Source organism: Lachnellula hyalina, assembly GCF_007821495.1.
Source record: "Lachnellula hyalina strain CBS 185.66 chromosome Unknown contig00170, whole genome shotgun sequence".
Taxonomy (NCBI): domain Eukaryota; kingdom Fungi; phylum Ascomycota; class Leotiomycetes; order Helotiales; family Lachnaceae; genus Lachnellula; species Lachnellula hyalina.
This window is the reverse complement of record NW_022157284.1, coordinates 15911-36149: the sequence shown is the minus strand read 5'-3', so window position 1 is coordinate 36149 and position 20239 is coordinate 15911. Positions and strand designations below refer to the sequence as shown.

Genomic DNA, 20239 nt, shown 5'->3' with positions numbered 1-20239 from the left:
GCTCATTTTCCGCTGCCACTTTCCCGCTCCGCATTCTTTTCTGCCTTATGCCTTACAGTCAAAACCCATCCACTCTTTCTATGCACAGTGTGCCACAGTACAGTCTCCCCTCTCTCCCGCTAGGCTACGATAAGCTAAAGCAAGCCTTGTTGCTTATTCCATTCGAGGCTGAGCAACGCGAACGCGATTAGACAACTCCCAACCAAGTCACCCAAGGTTGTCTGTCTGTCCTCCAACGGTTATGCACAAATTACCTGCCTCTCTTTCTGAAAATGTCTATTGCAAGACAGTCTCTGGATGAATTCCTGGCTCCCCTCGCTGTCGATGTTTCCAAGGTTCATAGCCTTGCGAAGAGTCTATGTCACACCTTTACACAACTTGCTAGAGAATCACAGAATCAGTTTCTCTCAACTCCTATTTCGGATACAGTTTTGAGGCCGGAAAATGATGGGGAAGGCCGGTAAGCTATACATACCCCTTCCTTTTTATTCGTTCCAGAAGCCACTTTTCTTGAATGGCTGGCTAGAGTGCATGTTCTCTTTCTAACAGAGCCAATAGATATCTCGCTATCGATATGTGAGTAATGTTTGCCCGCTTTTAGCCATTGAGCCGCCTAACATTTTCCAGAGGAGGCACCAATCTCAGAGTTGGCTTCATAGAGCTTTTAGGCTCCAACAATGAAGTGCAAGCAGAAGTGAAAGGAAACTCAAATGGCAATGGTGACTATCAATACGGGTCACGTGTCAAGATATATCTGGAGAAAGCTTGGCCTATTGGAGAGCAACTCAAGAACAACAAAGCAGAAGATCTATTCCAATGGATTGGAAAGTGTATAGCAGACGTTGTGCAAGATGGGACTCAGGAATGGGGTCCAGAAAAGCGAGAAGCACTTCCACTCGGAGTTACCTTCTCGTTCCCCATGATGTGGGCTTCCCTTCCTGAAATTCTTGAAATATACTGATTCTTCATAGACAACATACTTTATCAGAAGCTACACTCATGTCGATGGGTAAAGGCTTCGCTATAACCTCAAATCTGGATTTAGGCAAGCTTCTCCTGGAAGGCTATGAATCGACGCGAGATCCCTCTTTACCACCCATCAAAATCACTGCAATAGTAAACGACTCAGTCGCAACCCTCGTCTCCTTTGCTTACCAGCTACGAAGCGACCCAAAGCGGAAAGCAGCTATGGGTCTCATTGTTGGAACGGGCTGTAACGCTACGATTCCACTCGCAATTAGCAAATTACACCCAAGCAAGAGACCAGCACAAATCAAAGTACCTGACGACAGCGAGGACTGTCCGAATCTGAAGATCACTGTGAATACCGAATGGACGATAAACGGTGCAGCGCCTCCTCTTCACGAGCTCAAGTTCGTTACCCCCTGGGATACAACTCTTGATGCAGAAGGCGAAGCTCCTGGTTTCCAACCCTTCGAGTATATGACCTCCGGCCGATACCTTGGAGAATTGGGTCGTCTCATGGTCCTCGATTATTTTGTGAACCAACTCCAAGTACCCCTCACATCCCTCCCGACGAAACTTCGTCAACGTCACGGGCTTACGACCACATTCTTCGGAAATCTTGGTCCTCACCTAAGTTACAGAGAACCATCAATTCTCAAACAAATAGAAACCGAATTGCCCCCTGCTAATGGACCGGATGCATGGCACTGGACATACGAAACTGCAGACATGGTTTTCAAGATTAGCAAAGCGATCCAGAAACGCGCAGCGGGCATGACAGCTGCGGCTGTCATTGCATTATTAGGTTGCGCGGATGAGATACAGCTCTCAGCTCTGCCGTCACCGTCAACCTCCTTCGCTAATGGACAATCCTTTCATACTCTTATCGAGGAACCAGCCGTCGAAGAACTGATGGTTGGATATACCGGTGGATGCATTATGCATTTCCAAGATTATTTACAGGATTGCCAGCAGTTCCTTGACGATATCATGAACGCGGAGTTCGGCGCTTCGAAAACAAAAGTCCCAAGGGTGTTATTAACGCCTTGTCATGATGGTGGGATTATAGGGGCGGGGATTCTGGCTGGGACCGTTATGACAATTGATGCGAGAAGAGATGAAGGATACACGAAATAATGACTAGATGACGGAAATTTACTTCAGAGAGGCTGGAGTTGTAGATGAATGACCAGGATTGCTTGCGAAAGGGACGAGCAGATGAACATACACAGGATAGATAATGCAATGAACTCCACAATATTATAATGATAGCACAACCTGAAAATGCAGTTGATGGTCTCTGGTGACTTGTAAGCCAGAATGATAATCACGTGAATGTTCTGAAAGATATAAAATATACACTGGAAGCTATTAAGTCATGTGATCTAACACGTGCTTGAAATGCGGCCGCTAAACCTAATTGTTTTCGTGACTTGAGACAAGCTTGTATTTTTGAAAACATCAAGCTTACAGCATCAACAACAAAACCATCGCAACCATGCCTGTCGTCAAAGGAGGTGTGTGGACAAATATTGAGGATGAGATCCTAAAGGCCTCGGTCTCAAAATATGGTCTAAACCAGTGGGCACGCGTATCATCTCTTCTCGCGCGAAAAACACCAAAGCAATGCAAGGCGCGATGGAGTGAATGGCTCGACCCTGGTATTCGAAAGATCGAATGGAGCAAGGAAGAGGACGAGAAGCTACTACATCTCGCAAAGTTGATGCCCACGCAATGGCGCACTATCGCCCCGCTCGTTGGTAGGACTGCTACCCAGTGCTTAGAACGATACCAGAAGCTGCTTGACGAAGCCGAGCAGAAGGAAGCGGGAGATCTGGGCTTGGGGGGGCCGGATGGTGGGGAAACAAAGGCCCCGAGTGCGGATGATGTGCGACGGTTACGACCTGGAGAGGTTGACCCAGATCCGGAATCGAAACCTGCGCGTCCTGATACAATCGACCTGGATGAGGACGAGAAGGAGATGCTGAGTGAGGCTCGTGCTCGTTTAGCAAATACACAGGGAAAGAAGGCGAAGCGGAAGGCTCGTGAGCGTCAGCTTGAGGAGTCTAGAAGATTGGCTGTTCTGCAGAAGCGCCGTGAGCTTAAGAATGCCGGTATTAACATCAAGGTGGTCAACCGGAAGAAGGGCCAGATGGACTACAATGCCGATATTCCTTTTGAGAAGGGCGCCGCCCCAGGTTTCTACGATACGGAGGAGGAAGCAGGTCTTAACGAAAGGGAGCGCGAGGCATTTGATCCTCGGAAGCAACAACTTGCGAACAAGCGAAAAGGAGACCATGACGAAGACCCAGATCGAAAGAAGAGAAAGGGGGAGAAGGAGGCTCCGTCAGCGTCTTACACTGCAGCTATCAAAGCGGGCCAGATGCAGAAGATTCGGGAGGCTGAGCAGAGCAGCAAGAGGAGAGCTCTGGTTCTGCCAACACCACAAGTCGGGGAGAGCGAATTGGAAGAAATCGTCAAGATGGGAATGATTGGGGAAAGAGCCAACATCATGGCAAGATCCAGCGAGAATGATGCGACGAGGGGTCTTGTCAACACATACTCAACTATCAACAGTGGCGCACCTATTCGAACACCGAAAGCCCCAGCGCAGGAAGATCATATCGCGAACGAAATCCGGAATATCAGGGCTCTCACAGAGACCCAATCATCACTTTTGGGGGGTGAAAATACCCCTTTACACGAGGGAGTTGGCAGCACGGGTTTTGATAGTGTAACACCAAGAAAGCATCAGATGGAAACTCCTAATCCTATGGCAACTCCTTTCCGACAAACTAATGGAGTGGGTGCTACCCCAATGGGCCCTCCAGCGTTACCAGGTGCAACCCCAATGCGCACGCCACGTGATAGCTTTGCATTGAACGCAAATGGAGAGATGCAGCTTGTTGGCAGTACACCTAGAGACGTCAAATTGGCAGAAATGGCAATGAAACACAGAGTCAAGCAGGGTCTTGCCTCACTACCAAAACCGAAGGAAACGGAGTGGGATTTGGAGCTACCAGAAGAACAACAAGAATCTATGGCTGTGGAAGAACTTTCAGAAGAGGATGCTGAGATTCGAGACCGGAGGAACCGTCAAATCCGAGAAGCGCAAGAAAAGATTGAGTTCAATAGGAGAACTCAAGTCATGCAAAAGGGTCTCCCACGAGCTTCGGCTGTCGATATTGATGCCATTATCAAAAGTGCATCAGATATAGCAGATCCGGTACTCGGAGCCATTGAGCGAGAAGCAGCACTCCTAGTAGCCAACGACGCCCACAGATATCCCATCCCAGGCGCAAAAGTCCGAGGCACGCCCAAAACCCTCGACTCCTTCGATGATGATGTCCTCGCCCAAGCCCGCCTGCAAATCACCAAAGAAGTACCCCAAGAACTGGCCGAACAAGGCTCTGATATCTTCAGAGCAGCCTGGGCCCAGGCCCAATCTTCATCTCTCCTGCCAGGCCTCAGTGGCTACGACGACGACGAAACCGACGAGCAGCAAATACTCAGCGAAGCTTTCGAAGACATACAAAGCTCCATCACTGAAACTGCAACCGCGGGTAATAAAGCCGAGAAGAAACTAGCTTTGCACTTGGGCGGATACCAGCAGAGAGCGAAAGTACTACGAGGCAAGATCGTAGAGGCTGCAGATGCTCTGAGTAAGGCTACGTATAGCTTAGACAGCTTCAGAACGCTGCAGATTAGCGAGGAAGCTGCGATCAAGCGGCGTTTGGAAGGCCTGAGGGAAGAGGTTGGGTTTGTGAGTAAGAGGGAGAGAGAGGCGCAGGATCTGTATCGGGCGAGGAGGGAGGAGCTGACTAGTTTGATGAACGTTAATGGTGCTAATGGGTATCATTGAGGCAGCCGCGTGCGTTGTATAGTACTTATCATAAATCCAGAATGTGAAAAGAGATTCCCAAGCATATAAGTTGAGATGGCGTCTCTGATCATATCGTGTTAATCCACTCTCCCTATACCATCCATCCATCACCCGCAAACCCGCTCGAGGAACCTCATGAGTCATACCATGAATCTTTGCGAGTACTACGAGGTGTATAGGTATCTTGCCTATGTTTTATACTCGGCCGGAGGGAGGTAGCTGGCAATGAATATAACTTGGTAGTACATTTTTTAAAGCTAGATAGAGAACGCTGCATATATAAATAACGATATCCATATCCGTCTACATTTTTTGCATCGTCCCATCAATGTGATGTATACTGTACATAACCAGCTATTCTCTCGTAACGCATGCATGCGTACTGCTCTATTCTATTCTACAGCCTAACCGACCCCCAGACTCTAATTACTTACGACTAGGTAAACAGAGAGAAGCAAGATGAAAACCCCAACGCCCCTGAAAATGCACGTGTCCCTTCGCTATATGCAGTGTCACAGAAACATCCCTCACCCCAGCCCACCAACTCTTCCGCTGCACGGAACACGGCTCCGAGAGCCGTAATTGTATGTATGGTACAAGATATTTTCACGAGAAGAAGTATTGACTTTCCTTGAGTCGCGAAACATCGAATTCTCCCTGTAGCACAACGATTAATATCCAGGAGATGCGAGTATTGAAGGGGAGAGAACATACCTTTTTGGGCACCGGAGGGAAAGTCAGGGGAAGCCAGACAGGGAATTTTGGACTCCGAGATTCTCTTCTGTTGAGTCGCTTTTCAAATGACCCTATGCTATCTTCTGATTCCTCAGATTCTTCGCTCACTTCCCCACCCTCGTCACCATCATCCTCAGCCGATGCAGCATCCATATCAGGGCTGGCAGCATCAACTTCAACATCGTCGCTTAAACCATCGTCCAATTCAAGGTTTACCATATCAATATCCTCATTCGCAGAAGCATTCGAGCCAGTGGTGGCCGTCTTGGAAGCCTTCCTGGCCGCTCTGAGTTCACTTTCTGGGATCTCTCCTAGTCCTATATCCTTCAACTCCTCATCCTGTGCTATGTCGTCTTGAGTCGAGTATTTTTCAAATATGCTTCCGGGAGTAACCATGTTCTTTCCTTCTTCGACCTCTAAAGGATCAGATGATTCGAGGAGCCTCATTCGTTTGCGTTCTAAAAGTAGCTCATCGAGTCTTGGCGCCTTTTTGACTTGGGGTAATTTTGTATTGATGACTTTTTGTTTGCGCCATCGTACTATCTCCTTGGCTGCTGCAGATTTCGGATCAAGATTGGTAAGGTAGACGCAACCTTTATACCTGGCGTTGAACTCGGCAGCCAAGCGTCCAATGACATCATCAGTGTGGATTTTGATAAAAGCATCTCGAAGTACACCATTCATTGTGCCAATATCTGAAGCGTGGGTCCAAAATGAATCATGTACCGCTGCGAATGTCAGGCCAAGGTCATCACATTTTGTTGCTGACAACAGCATGTGTGTCGCATCCAGAGAATGAATGAAGTTTGGCGGGAAGGCCTGGAGCTGTTTTCGTTTGCTGACTGCATGCGAACGATGGGGTTCTTGAAGAGCTACTGTCTGCATCGTCGTAGGAATTGAACGAGATTTGGCTGTTCGATATGGCTGTACAACTGGCATATTGAGCGGTGTCGTCCATATAACGGTGGATTTGAATTGAAGCGCTTCCTCCAGGTTGAAACCACGATTGGCAGTTTTGCTGACGCCCTTTTTGAGAGCCATCGCTGGTAACTCTCCTTCAACACGATCAATTTGCTCCGGTGTGAGGCACGTTGACACCCTACCTGCGCACGCGCCGAACCAATACTGAATGTCGTGAGCACCTCGGAACATAGTGGAGAGGGCGGTGAAAATCTTTTGTGCAATGTATGATGCTAAAGTTAGAGGATTGATCTCCGTGTCATTTGGCAGATTGTGATGGGCAGCCAAAAGCTGTTTCTTCACCTGGTCTCTTGCGCCAACCCAAGTGACTCCATAGACATTTGTCATGACAGTTTGCTTGACCGTTTTGCGAGTAATCTTGCCGTCCAGTATGAGTGCGTGGGGGTCATTATTCTCTTTATCTTCGGCTATGCTTTCTTTTACCAAGTTCGCGACTGCTGTGTAGACATCCGCAGGACGATCTCCTGGTTCCAGATTGACTTGCTTCGCACCCCATACATCTCCGCCCAGAGCTGCATAATGTTGCAGCCCATTACAGGTGCCGTCCTGATGTACTGGCAGTTTCGATATGAATCGAGTTGGATCGGGTAATTCGAGTGCACTCTTGAGCTCAATACATGCCGCGAGACATTGCCATGGGTCTTCGGCCTTGAGCCACCATCGGGTACCTTTCAAAGGGTTCGTCGCAGAATCATATATGTCGTCTTTGTGTTTATTGGAAAACTCTTCACGTTCCGTGAGACTTGCTTTATCGAATCCGAAGACATTTGCAAGATGTATTTTGAGCCACTTGAGACCAGCTACGCCAAGTTCCTTGCCTATCCCGAATTTGAGAAGACCTCTGCAATGGTCCGCTCCCATATGATTGAGGTACGGGGGAATTGGATAGGCTCGTCCTCGAAAATCCATGTTGTGGGGGAAGTAGAACGACTCATTTCTCAGTGCTCGCGCAATTTCCAACTGAAAATTCTGGAAACAACGCACCGAGTGTAGACCAGTGCGCTGATTCTCTACACCTTTCACTGCTCTTATCCATCGGCGTCGCTCCAAAGGGTCCCGTGTTGCCTCCGGTTCCGGTGGTATAACCAGATTCGGAGTTTCAGGAGCAATATTTCCTACAGCATCTCCACTATTCCAGGCTTCTAGCATGATCTCGAATACCGGCTGGTTGATGTTCCATTCCGTCTTTCCAAGCACATCCAGACCTCTGCACAAGTGGGTCAAATCTCCATGCCCAATTGCGGCTTCCGCGTAGTATCTTTGATCTTTATCGCCCAGCTTGACTCGTATCAGTTTTGACGGATGGACAAGGAATCCGCCTTTGTTGAACAAAGTCCATGGTTCCGGCTCGACTAACATCGGGAGGTGTTTTGCCAATAGACTGTGGACCGGTTCCCTCTTCAACGACTGGACAAGAACTTTATTGGCGATTACAACACCATACTTTTTACCCATTTTGAATTTAAATGTGTGAGAAAAGGCAGGTTGTAACTGCGTCATGATCTGCTTGGTTTCCGCATGCTCTAAAGCGACGGGAATCTTCGCTACCTCGACAAGAGCATGCATCAAGAAAGCTCCGACTTTCGCTTTCATCGACATGGGCCATTGTTTCCAGACGAAAGGTGTAGATTCATCGCTGAGTTTTACCGTGTCTACTAATTTGGCCGCGGAGCCTGCCCCTCGACTGCGCACCATTTTCTTAAAATTATCTAGTTCAAGTTTTTGATGTGAATTTTTCGACCATACTCCCCTTTTGTTGCTTTGTTGTAATGCCTCAAATATGCTCTCATCTTCCACACTGCTGGCGATGGACAGAATGGAGTGAGAGAGCATCAGTCCCTTATCCGCGCCTTGAGCACCCAATGTACTCATGGTTGTCAAAATCGTCACGGCAGAGATTTTTTCTGGGGGGAGAATGCGCAGAAAGGGTCCATATAGACATCGTTCCAAATCCTCCACGGTTTTCGTCTCCTTCAGTTCAGCTTCGTCGACCTTGGCGATCTCATCTTTCAGATATTGTTCGAAAGCCACCTGCCATTTCCACATACGTGCTCCCAGCGACTTTGTTTGAAGGGTAGAATCTAGTCCCATCTTCTTGAGAGAAATACTCTCATCTCTCCATCGTTCAATTGCAGAGCTCACGGCGTCTTCTTCCAGTTGAGCCTGGACTTGCCGTCTTTCTTCGAGGGTCTTCTTAGACATATCCAGACCAGCACCTGGGAAATTTGAGAACAGCGAGAGAGATTTCTTGAGAGATTTCAAGCCAAGACCCTTTTGTTTCACTGGGCGAACATCTGGCAGTATGTCAACCGCCTTGGGTGGTTCTTGTATAGGATGGTCACCTTCATAGATGTCGGCCTCGAACGTATCCTCAAGATCAAGATTGTCGGCCAAGTTGTAGGTCGGACAGATGTGATTGATTTGATTCATTTCTTCGGCAGTAAGAATGTTGAGGCTTAGCACCTCCAAACCAGCGTCGCCCTCCACCATACCCATATAACGGCGAACAAGGCGCTTTCGATTCCCGCCTTGTGCATCATCTGGCGATTGAAGTGATGCTTTCAACATATATGCAATCATTTCGGCGTTGTGTAGAAATCCTTTGAGCCGTATTTCGAGTTCAAACCACTTGTGAATTGACTGTCTCGCTGACTCGCTGGGTGATATCATGATTTGCTCGACTGAAGCTCTCAGGTATTGATTGTGTAACATAACCACTTCATCCACATTGGCGTCGACTTTTCCCATCAATCGTCTAAGAATGACACCTGCACGCTCAATCTTCCCCACCTGAAGACAAGCATAGAACACTGATAATATTTCCGAGATTTCACCCCCAACTCCCACCTTGCCTGTCGTCCGTATCCTCTGTTGAGATGTCTCGATACCTTCATACGAATCTAAAAGATATGTAGGATCTGTCCTTGTCGAACCTGACCTCAGGCCCACGAAATTGTGGGAACTCCGGGGAGGTAAATCGAAGCTCTCGAAAGGGATCTCGTCCATCGCCATGCTTCCGAGCACAGTGGCCATCGACCGTCGTGGTTGTATATGAGGGATATCGTTCGAATTCCTCCTTTTCCTTACCGCAGGGCCTTGCGATGTAGAATCGAAGGTAGCCCAGCATCGCCGTCGATCTAGCGGACTCGGATTTTGGGCTGGGCATAACCACGGAAGGTATAGCTGTTCGAATGAGGATTGACTTCTTGCTGCTGAAGGGCGGGCTTTCCGGCTTGCGGCTCGAACAAGCATATTTGGGTATTGTACAAGGAAATCTAAAGTAGGAACGTAAAATAAACAGCGCCAAAATATGAATTAAAAAGGGTACAATGAATTGCAAAGGAAGGTGTATATTATTGGTACAACAGTGGTGAAGAATTGATCGCGTGTACTCTACCGTACCATATCGTGACAGGAGACGACAAAAAATTTCCAGCGATCAACACCGAGACGCTAATGCAGCGCTTTGGGCTAAGTCGCCCACCGTATTCAGCCCCTGAGCCCCTGATTTAAACGGTACTCGAACGGCTCTCCTTTACGTTCGACGCTCTTACTAAGCTCACCACCAGCACCAATCAATAGAGATGCGATGCTCAGCTCAAGCTTCCCTCATACATACCCACTATCATGACCTAGGTCATACTCACTTCATTGCTCTCTGAACGATAACAAGCGCTTAAAGGTACAGGAATCTTTGATAGCTCCTTTTCCGGAAGAACAGCAGGGGCTACTGTACCTGTTAGTCAGAACACATTCGTCTACTCTTTAAATTATAACATCGGACGATTATTATCGACTCACGAGGATTCATCTTCTAAGAAGCAGGATTATCAGCCGAAGTCTCCTCGTTCTACTTTCGTATTTTAGTAAGTTTTCGTTCCGTGTCGTGTTTTTACCATTACCATTACATGATGGATAAATGATTTACAATACCTGAGGGAGGATCCTGTGACTTGATTTGATATTTGACTTGGGTAATAAAGAAAGAGAGGTGATATATGCATGTATGTATGGAACCCAGAGTCCAATTTACCTATGGCATAGACATTATGGCATGGGTTGAGATGCACGGATATTACATGAACCCATGAACGAAAAATTATTAAGTATATCATAATCCAGATTCCGGAGACTTTGTTTGCACCAAGATGACAGTTGAAGGTTGGGGTGAGATGGAACGAAATGTATGTGTGAATTCATTCATATGTGCATCTAAGAGGTATGCCACATTCAATAAGTACAAAGTACGCAAGCTATGCAAAATGCAGAATGCAATCAAAAATACCTCAAGATCTCAACCCGTCCCTAGACCAGATCCTCCTAATATGCCCAGAATGAATGGTTAAGCACCAACTGACTGAACCCAATGTAATGTCAAAAATGAACTCAAACTCCCAACCAGCCAATCCCATATGCATGCTGAAAAGGAGATCGTTGGTCTCATATGATTCTTGATGAAGACAATGGAGGTATGCAAGATATGGTATCCAAAGCACATGAAAGGTACTAAACTTGAAGATTAACGCCACATACTCGTCGTCTAAATGTGCTCGTGAAGCTAGGAAAAAACTGCCACCGGACTACATTCTCCCAGCAGCAATAGTCTTCCGCCTCGGACTCGAATAATTCAACACGAGCGTCTCCTCATCGCTGCTAGATTCTTCTGATGCTTCCAGCAGCCGGTCGATCGCTTCCTCTCTACCCCGCGCGTCCGGGGCCTTCATCCGGCTCGTGCGACTTCGATATTCGACCCCACCAGCTTCGCTGCTACCAGTACTTCCACTCGTCGCCTCAATCTCGAAGCCTACTTTTCTCCCATGGGGTTTTCTCCTATCTTGTGTGTTGAATTCTGTGCGTAACGGGCTCTGTAGTGGTGAGTCCCTGTTTCTTGGTGGGGGTGGTGGGAAGTTATGTTTCATGTTCCCAGAGTTACCCGGACTACTCATAAACATCAGGGTCTCGATTGCATCCTGCTCTTGAATGGTTTTCTGTAAAGGTGTTTGAATTGCTGGATTTTCTCTGTGAGATCCGCGATTCGGCGTTTTTGGGTTGGGAGAATGTATTGAGGAATTTGAGCCTTGTCCAGGTATAGTGGGGGCCTGCTGAATTTCTGGGTCCCGGATCGTCGTGATGTAGGTCGAATGTCTGCCGGAGGAGCAAGAGATTTGTGAAAAGGAGCCGGGGGAGAGGTATGTGGAGCATAGCGTTGAGAGGGAAGGTTTGTTGAGTGATCGCGCCAAAAAGATTCATATGTTCTTGACGGTTGGTCGGATCTTGAATATAGATCGAAATCTCCCGAAGGTGCTGGTGTTCCTGAATTTGAAGATATAGAGGAAGTTTGTCCTTGGATATTGGCAATAGCTGCACGTGGGGAAGTTATGAGGTTACGACGGCCATGTAACGTAGATGTAGAAGACGTCGGAGATCCTGCTTGAGATGCCATGGACTCGACCTCGTCAATAGAGTTCGACTGCCATCCATTGTTGACTTTGACCATAGCATAAGAGAGACGCACTTTTAATTCAGATGAAATCTGCGCAATGTCAATGACGTGTAGTGATGAATAAAGGGTATCTCTTACCTCTCCAATTCTGCTACTCGAAGCAGATGCGTTACTTATTCCACTAGTAGTTCTCGAATGCCCACGAACATGAGGGCTGGGCGGCGAATTAGCATGCGCTTGCTTCAGTTGACCATCGGCGGTCCTCTTGAGGCCAGCAGTCGGAGTTGGAGCAATTGAATTATTCGGTCGCGACACGGATGCGCTCGTCAGTGGTTGTTGCGCGGCAGCCAGTTGTGAGAGCTGTGATAGTTGAGACATTGGCAAATCTTGATTCGTACTTTGCGACGAGAAGCCTTCCGATATCGAGGTTGGCGGTGTAGATGCGTCTTGAACATCAATAGTCGATTGCGAATTGTTGCTCGAGGTCGACGGCAGCGCTGACGTCGCGTTGTTTATATCTTCCGCTCTCTCCCCACTCGCGGATACTGCCATGCTGGTTCCTGAGAATTGCTGCGATGGTTCCTGCACGTTGACGGTGTTGTCAACAATAGTATTGTGGTCCATGGTAGACTGTCTGTCGATACCCGTGTTCCGCGAACTGCTGGGTTTAACCGTGTCGCGACCGTTCCAGGATGACTGTGCGACCGAGTCCAGAGCAGCAATGGCTAGCTCATGGTGTTCCATCACGATACGGACTATGGACGATCAATGGCCTCGTGCCCTTCAGATGATAGTTCTTCGCGTCTAGCCGTATAGATTGGGAAATATCGGTGTGTATATACCTATGTACTCAGTACCTTTGAACCCGTGATGGAGGAAGAGAAGATTGTGGCGGATGCGCGATCTGGCGATTCGGTACTCGTAATCCTTGCGCTCTTACTCTCGCTCTCTGTTCTGTTTAGCCACGCGTCATAAGGCAGACGTGTTGTATTCTTCGAATTGCCAGGTACTCTCCGGGTCACGATTATCTGACAAGCATATATCTCAGTTTCCGAGAGTGATGTTCAGGCTGTTTAGAGGGTGATTACTGTGCGATTGTGGGATTCAAGTTGTGGCCGACGTGCTTAGACCGGTCCCGAACCCCACTGTTGCGCGCGTGGTCAGGTGCGGGTCTTCTGACCAGTCGAAATTGGCGGCTAGGGTTTATACGAAGTAGATTCTGAACGTCGTAACCCATCTCAATTGCAGATATCAACTTTCATTCTGACTTATGATTTGTGCTGTTGCATTACTTTGTGGAATTGTTTTCTTTGAGGAAGGTGGTGTTATCGTCTCAACCATAAAAGGAAACCACTCCGGCGGCATCTTAGCTCTCAAGGTGCCTGCCTCATCAATCTTGACAAGACATATAGGGAGTTTCAAACAATCCGTAAAGACAAGTCTAGTTCTGCTGACAATATGCGTCCTTGGTCCTACTGTAAAAGGATCTACTACTGATTCCACAATAAATACCTTTTACTAACCATCAAACCATGCTACATATCATTATCTCAAACGACAATGGATAGTGTCCTAGATCCCTCGAACAGGCCAGCAGTGTACATTACAAATTCTTGCAACAGACAATCCAACAACAGGCTCCCATGTCCCTCTTCTACCACCAAATTTCCCTATTCCACTAGCTTTGACCATCTCATTAGAAGAAGTACCTATCAATCAACGCTCCTCCAATATTTGAACTCAATCCCCCAAGTATGCGGAAATACATAAGCTACCCAGCCAGACACCCATCAGCTGAGCCCTATGTGAAGAACTTAACTCGGTACGAAGAATACCCCTATAAATAGTGAATTTCCCAACAGTGGAACCTGCCCTGTCCGCTATATTAAGCTGCAAACTTTCAAATCCTGTACCCGACGCTATATTTCCACAAAGGTTCAGGAAAGGCTTTGAACGTGACAGAAATCCCAACCGGACAGAGACATTTTCCTCAAGCTTAGGAACGCAAAAGATCTCATTTTTAAAAGTTGAGACTCGCTCGATATTCCCAAGTCCAAACTGAGCTGCAAGAGAACTACTCGTACAGCCTAGCTATCTAAATAACATCTTACTAAGATCTTCTACCCATGATATGAATAGCTTACTCAAACGACACTTCGGAGCTACTCAAGCCGTAGCGGCGAAGAAGTTTGAAAGGTCCCTTTTGGAGCACGACACGATGAAATATGAATAGTAGGTACTGAGTAAGCGTAATGCTGATGTGTTGCAACGCTAGCATTAATGGAGAAGATCAGGCTTGGACTCTCAAACTGTATGTGTGGTTCCTTGCTTAGATGTTCGACACAAGTGTTCTGGTAAATATACTACCAGTCCAGTGTACTGTAAGATGAAAAATCATGTGAAATTTTAGTCAGCAGCGGTTGCATACCTCCTCCGAGCACTTCCGAGGTTCAGTTCCAGAGATGGAAAATGTATTCCATTCTTCTGTCCATCATCATATCTCCTATTTGTACGCGCAGACCGTGAACTCCAATGCCGTGTGTCCTGTCAAACGCCATGCTGTTGTCCTCAAATCAAAATTTCCATGACGGTCATAACAAGCAACGCAGACTGGTCTCATACGAATAACATTTCCTCCTCACTCGTCTCTGTCATGCTCGCTTCACTCTCCGTCTCAAATTTCTTTCCTCCATTTGTAGCTTTATCATTTGCGTGTCCGTTTTCAGTCGCCAGTTTCAATGCGCCATTTTCTGGGGATTCGCAAGTGCCATCCCAGCTTTTTACAATGCCTTCTCCTTGGGACATAATTTGCCGAAGGTCGTTTTCCGATTTCTCCAATTTCTCCAATCGCTCTTTCTCGAGCCTTGCCGCCCGCCTTGCCTTTCTTTGGCCTCGCTTCTCCGACACCCTTCCAAAAGCAAACAGTTGCACCACAACCATGACGGCGGTATATTTCCAACACATTTGTTCATCGTCGTGCACGTCCATGTACAATGTGGTTCCGGGGACTGGTCCAAGGTTCTCCATAAACGGATGGGGAGAATGCGATAAGGTTGGCGGTGAAGGCAAGAAATGGGAAGCGAAAGTATTGATGAGGTGAAGAATGAACGCAGGGTTGCATAGGAGCGCAGGGATGAGGTATGTGGAAGATAGGGACGGCATTTTGGCGGGAAAATCTGCTATTCATGAGCGCAGAGCAAGTTAGGTGGAATCCACCAAGTACCTGTTAGTCAAGAAGCAATTGTTATTCCTTTCCCCAAAGTATGAGCCAGAACCTTTCTCCAGTAGAGGCGGTGAATCACCAGGGTTGAATCCAGGAGAATTTATATGATAACGATCCGAGCGCACAGCAAGTGCCTGTACTTGAGAGTCGGAGATTATATAGGCGTACAGCTATCTAGTTGCGGATGGTGTATAGTACTGAATGAGTATCTGCTATAGTGACTTGGAGAACCTTTCGAAGGTGATCTGATAAAGAGCAACCCCGCTGTCCGAGAAACGATGACGTTGGGCAGGATTTCGTAGGGTAGCTGGGCCAAGATATTATCTGTCACCCAAGCGCGGCCAAGGGATATGGAGATCAGAAGGAAGTGAAGACGGCGAGGGCGGTGTAGAAACTCCAATTGGGTAGTAAAGAATGCTGCACCTCGTGTTGGATACCTAAATAAGGACGGGAGACAAGACAAGAAAGCAACAGAGGGGAGGTAGGTAGGTAGAAATGAATGTAGGATGGTAAAAGCAGGAGCACATGTTCGTCGGCCACTTTAACATAACCAAGGCCTAGAAAGCTTACCATGTGTGTCATGACATACAGTACCCTATCTCTATAGCGCGCCGGCGAGTTGTTCTGAAGCGTCTAATTCGGCAGAGAAAGCAAGCAGGAGGTCAAGCCCTTGCAAGTCTACAACGCAACAAGCTTTCCTGCGCACAAGCTCCAGCTTCAGCTCCAGCTGCAGTTGTTGCTCCTTTTCAGGGTCCTGGCCCTGGCAGATGGATCCACCGGAATCTAGCCGGACCCCGGGCCCGGTCAAGCCACAGTGAGGCGCCGAGGTGACACGTTTTACTTTTACTGTACTTGCAGCATCAACAAACAGCCAGGAAACTTCAATATTTGCCCCCTCAACTTTAATGTACCACGCAACTTGTTATATTGGGAAAAACACGCCTTCACTTCAAGTATTTGGGACCAGAAGCTCATTTTGAGCTACACTACAATTCATAATGGTAAGCCCATCCCTCCCTATTCCAAATGCCCCCTCTAATCAACCAATCCCCTTCCCAGAACACCCTCTTCAACACCGCCCTCAAACAATCCACCTCCATTAAACGCGATCTCTCCCCTCAAGCCGGGGCCCAACTATCAGCCTCCCTCCTCGGTCAAATCTCCGCCTCCCTCATCTCCTTCTCCCGCACCCTAGACTCCTACGCGGACCTCGCGAAATCCGAGCTCAACCCCTCCAAAAAAGAAAAAGCCTTCGAGCGCATCGAGTCCTTCCGCTCCGAACTACAATCCTTCCGCGAGCAATTAAAAGAGCTCCGTGCACAAACAGAAGATGTGCAAACAAGCGTAAACAGGCAAGAACTCCTAGGACGAAGACCACACCACACCAGCACGCCCGAAAACCCCTACTCAGACGCAGCGATCGCCTCCGCGCCCAGTACGCACAATCCGTGGGCGCCCAAAGATGCGAATGGCAGCAGCCTGGGCATGAACAGTGGGGACTACACGCGAGAAACGCACGCGTTGCGCGAACAGAGTTTTTTCGCAAACACACATACGGCGCTGGATGAGTACCTGGCGCGGGGCCAGGCTGTGTTGGGAGATTTGGGACAGCAAAAGGAGATTTTGAAGGGGACGCAGAAGAGGCTTTATAGTGTGGCAAATACGCTGGGGGTGAGCGGGGATACGATTCGCATGATTGAGCGGAGGGCCAAGCAGGATAAATGGATTTTTTGGGCCGGGGTGGTGATTTTCTTTGGGTTTTGCTGGCTTGTGCTGCATTACTTGAGATGAGGGGATGTGATAAATGGTTCCAGAGAGATGGAGGGATGGTGGTGTCGATACGATGAGTTGGGGAGCTTTTGCAATACGTGTTTCCGCATCACATCATTTGGGCTACAGCGAGGTGTTTGGAGTTTGGATTTATACAAAATAATACTGTATTATCATTGAGGGGCTTTAGAAGTCTTCATCAAGGCTCAGGAGTAAGAACCTCCAATTCCCCCACTGCTTTTCACATTCTCTCCAGTGGCACTACTGTTGAAACGGGCCTAGATGACAAACAACGAGTTAGCAATATGTTTGCTCCAACAAGCATGCTTGGACTTCCGCAAGAAATGAACAATAGCATCACATACACTTGATTGGCCATTCCTTCCTTCCCTTGGCATTCTGCACATCAATTACACTCTGTACGTCTGTATTACAGCTACAGATACTCCCCAGCATATTGTCATTCGCGCACGCGCGCGCGGCACAGCCTCCCTCATTGCCGTCGAAGTAGCATTGTCCGAGTGAGAGGCACGCGCCGATTTGCAGCTGAGAGGTGTTGACAGGGGCAGAGGTTGGGCTTGATTGTCTCTAGTGAAGTGGTGCGTGAGTTGGAATGGGTTGAGATGAGAATGTTTATGAATAGGGGAAAAGGGAGGGGGAAAAGTAGAACCAGAATTAGAGATGGAAATGGAACCGGACGGACCTCGATAAGCGCAGTAGGAGAAGCTGTTGCTGCCAGAAACAGCGATGCTGCTGAGAGGAAGAGGGTTGAGAATTGCATAGTAATTGATTGATTGGTAGCTGGTATAGTATAACTGAACTATATCTTCCGATCTGATACCGAAAACTAGAGGGATGAAGGACGCTGGGCTTTGAATGAGAGAAGATAAAGCGGAATAACTATGATAGAAATACAGGTTTCAAAAAGACAGGTATCAATACCTACCTATATAACCTACTTCACCTACTTATCCCTCCCCAGACGTAAAGGCCTATATATCCAAACCAGGAACCACTCCGTTTACTCCGTTTGCCTACTGCCTCTTTAGTAACGCCACCCCGCATACAAGTCAAAATACTTCGTTACAGGCCAAACTGTTGCGCCAAGAAATCTATAGCAGGGGCGTTAAGAAGGGTGGTAAACGCACCAAAGCAAGGCCCCCTTTCCCTGGTCTTCTTGGCGTAACAGTTTGGCCTGTGACGAAGTACCTACGCTGACGCGCCGTACGGAGGTATTATAACCCATCCCGGTCCTTACTTAACATTATGCCAAAGGGGAAGTTGCGTGGAGATGGCTTGACAGGCGTGACGTGCATCAGGGCTTTGCACATGCCGAGAACCGAGCCTTACTAAGAAGAGGAGGTTTCCCTTTCACCTGCGAGGACTCCGTGTATACGTCCGTAGATGCAGGGATTTATGGTATATGGGAAGATAAGGGGATTATTGGAAGGCTGCTGTTATAGTACGGAGGATTAAGTACCTATGTATTGGGTGTAAGGATTCTTGAGAGGTCTAGACTAGTTTCGATTCATTACGGAGTATGCAGCATTAGGGGGCAAGAAACTCGGCTCTGCCGATGTATGCGCTTCGAACTGCCGGGATTTGGTGCCCGATGATGTAATGCGATGTGATTGGTAGTTGTTCTCATTTGAAGATACATCTAGACCGATGGCACAAAGCTTTATATAGTAGGCTCCAGTTTAAGAGGTGTTTTCCGGATGCAGATTGTATTACAGGAGAGAAAGAATATAATACTATATTTATATACTTGGAATATTATCTAGAGATATATGCTAGATGACTATTGCAATTTTCATGAGTTTATCATTATGTATGTTCTTGAAAAGGTGCTAAGCGGATCTCGACAAGACAACACAACTAGGATGAAAGCAAGATATAGGTATTGATGTGTGAATTTGCCTTTAACACCACGCGCATTCTCTATAAGTCTGAGCACATAAGTAGGTTCCAAGAACAAATAGCTAATTCTTTCCATGTCCATTCTTCCGCTTCATCCCGAATCTAACCCTTGGAACCCTCGACATTTGCTCTAAGATAGGAGTTGCCATCCTCAGCACCGTCTCTCGGTAGCAAGTCCCAGTAGTCTAATCATAAGAACATGCAATAGCCCGTTGCATACCACCTTCCTGAGCGCAAAGCAACACTGTCACTGGAGGTCTTTTTGCTTCAAACAATGTTACGGTCATCATACTTGTGTCCACTAGTGTAAACACACGCATTGCATTCGGAGCCGGATTGATGGCATCCTTGACTTTTTGGTGGACAGCTGGGTCTGTTGTCGGATCAATACCTTCACAATTACCGAACTGATCACTTTTGTGGCGTGAAAGGGCTGATCCGTATTCGCTCCAGTGCAGGCGACCTAGTTTGGAGCCGAAGATTTGTGACTCAATGGTTTCGATGTCTAAGTACCCTTCGAAGCCGAAGAGCCAGGACTGTGTACCCCCTAACGAAAAGTTAGTATGACATGATCTAGCGGTTTTGAGTGGCCTCAAGGTTGTGTTTCGCAGAAATATCACTTACAAAATTTCCCTCGATATAGCATTCGAGTTAGATATGGAGTGGACAGAAAGATAAAACTTGCGAGAAGGATTAAGAAAATGCTGAAAACTTCAAATAGTACGGCCCATCTGTTTGCACTGACCACAGCAGCTTCAAGTTTCACTATGGGGGTTGGGATTTGAGGCGCGGCGCTGTAAATTTTATCGGCGAAGGCGAAAACTTTGGAGTCAATTTTCGACTCTACTTGGGATTCTAAAGAGGCAGCTGCTGACTCTATTTTGAACGGTAAAGAGGCAGTTGCTGAGGTGGCCGCAGCTTTCATTGTAGTGTCTGTTGGCGCGAGATTTCTTACTTCTGATGCGAGGTTGTTGTAAATATTGTTGACGTCCTTGTAGAATGTGTTAAGTCCGCCAAAGCTGGTACTGACGCCTTTGAGCAACTCCTGGGTATCGATGGAACGAGACAGCAAAATGGACCCCAAAATCAACATATGGAGCTCCATGGAGCGCTGTCTGACATGCCAGGCGCTTCCAGCTCCATGCTCTCCGGGCATTTGCTACTTTACGGAATCTGTCCCAGTGAATGGTCGCTCCGAACGCGCCATCCAGAAGAACAGTATCATCTTCGCAAATTCCAGAGATTTGGCACGTTGGAATAATGTCCCAGAGCTTGACTCCGTAGGCATCTTTGAGAGAAAACCAAGGCTGTTCGGGGC

The 20239-nt window shown here is 47.6% G+C and overlaps 7 protein-coding genes across 7 annotated transcripts; 3 read left to right on the top strand and 4 right to left on the bottom strand.

The window, feature by feature from the left end:
• Positions 1–272: 272 nt before the first annotated feature.
• Positions 273–2103, top strand: hxkA_2 (Hexokinase-1; the record flags this gene model as incomplete). Its single annotated transcript, XM_031152559.1, has 4 exons — positions 273–460; positions 559–576; positions 628–924; positions 972–2103. 4 exons carry the CDS (start codon positions 273–275, stop codon positions 2101–2103), a joined length of 1635 nt encoding a protein of 544 aa, XP_031002404.1.
• Positions 2104–2464: 361 nt separating this feature from the next.
• Positions 2465–4828, top strand: cef1 (Pre-mRNA-splicing factor; the record flags this gene model as incomplete). Its single annotated transcript, XM_031152558.1, has 1 exon — positions 2465–4828. The coding sequence occupies one exon, from the start codon at positions 2465–2467 to the stop codon at positions 4826–4828; it is 2364 nt and encodes a 787-aa protein (XP_031002406.1).
• Positions 4829–5455: 627 nt separating this feature from the next.
• Positions 5456–9817, bottom strand: cyt-5 (DNA-directed RNA polymerase, mitochondrial; the record flags this gene model as incomplete). The annotated part of the gene is made up of 2 exons (XM_031152557.1): positions 5456–5506; positions 5564–9817. The coding sequence occupies 2 exons, from the start codon at positions 9815–9817 to the stop codon at positions 5456–5458; spliced, it is 4305 nt and encodes a 1434-aa protein (XP_031002407.1).
• A 1328-nt stretch (positions 9818–11145) lies between these two features.
• On the bottom strand, positions 11146–12752 carry LHYA1_G007627 (uncharacterized protein; the record flags this gene model as incomplete). The annotated part of the gene is made up of 3 exons (XM_031152556.1): positions 11146–11710; positions 11827–12098; positions 12147–12752. The coding sequence occupies 3 exons, from the start codon at positions 12750–12752 to the stop codon at positions 11146–11148; spliced, it is 1443 nt and encodes a 480-aa protein (XP_031002410.1).
• Positions 12753–14414: 1662 nt separating this feature from the next.
• Positions 14415–15170, bottom strand: LHYA1_G007626 (uncharacterized protein; the record flags this gene model as incomplete). The annotated part of the gene is made up of 2 exons (XM_031152555.1): positions 14415–14552; positions 14631–15170. The coding sequence occupies 2 exons, from the start codon at positions 15168–15170 to the stop codon at positions 14415–14417; spliced, it is 678 nt and encodes a 225-aa protein (XP_031002411.1).
• A 1059-nt stretch (positions 15171–16229) lies between these two features.
• On the top strand, positions 16230–17022 carry bos1 (Protein transport protein; the record flags this gene model as incomplete). Its single annotated transcript, XM_031152554.1, has 2 exons — positions 16230–16232; positions 16291–17022. 2 exons carry the CDS (start codon positions 16230–16232, stop codon positions 17020–17022), a joined length of 735 nt encoding a protein of 244 aa, XP_031002408.1.
• Positions 17023–17358: 336 nt separating this feature from the next.
• LHYA1_G007624 (uncharacterized protein) lies at positions 17359–17782 on the bottom strand (the record flags this gene model as incomplete). Its single annotated transcript, XM_031152553.1, has 2 exons — positions 17359–17589; positions 17705–17782. 2 exons carry the CDS (start codon positions 17780–17782, stop codon positions 17359–17361), a joined length of 309 nt encoding a protein of 102 aa, XP_031002409.1.
• Positions 17783–20239: the final 2457 nt, after the last annotated feature.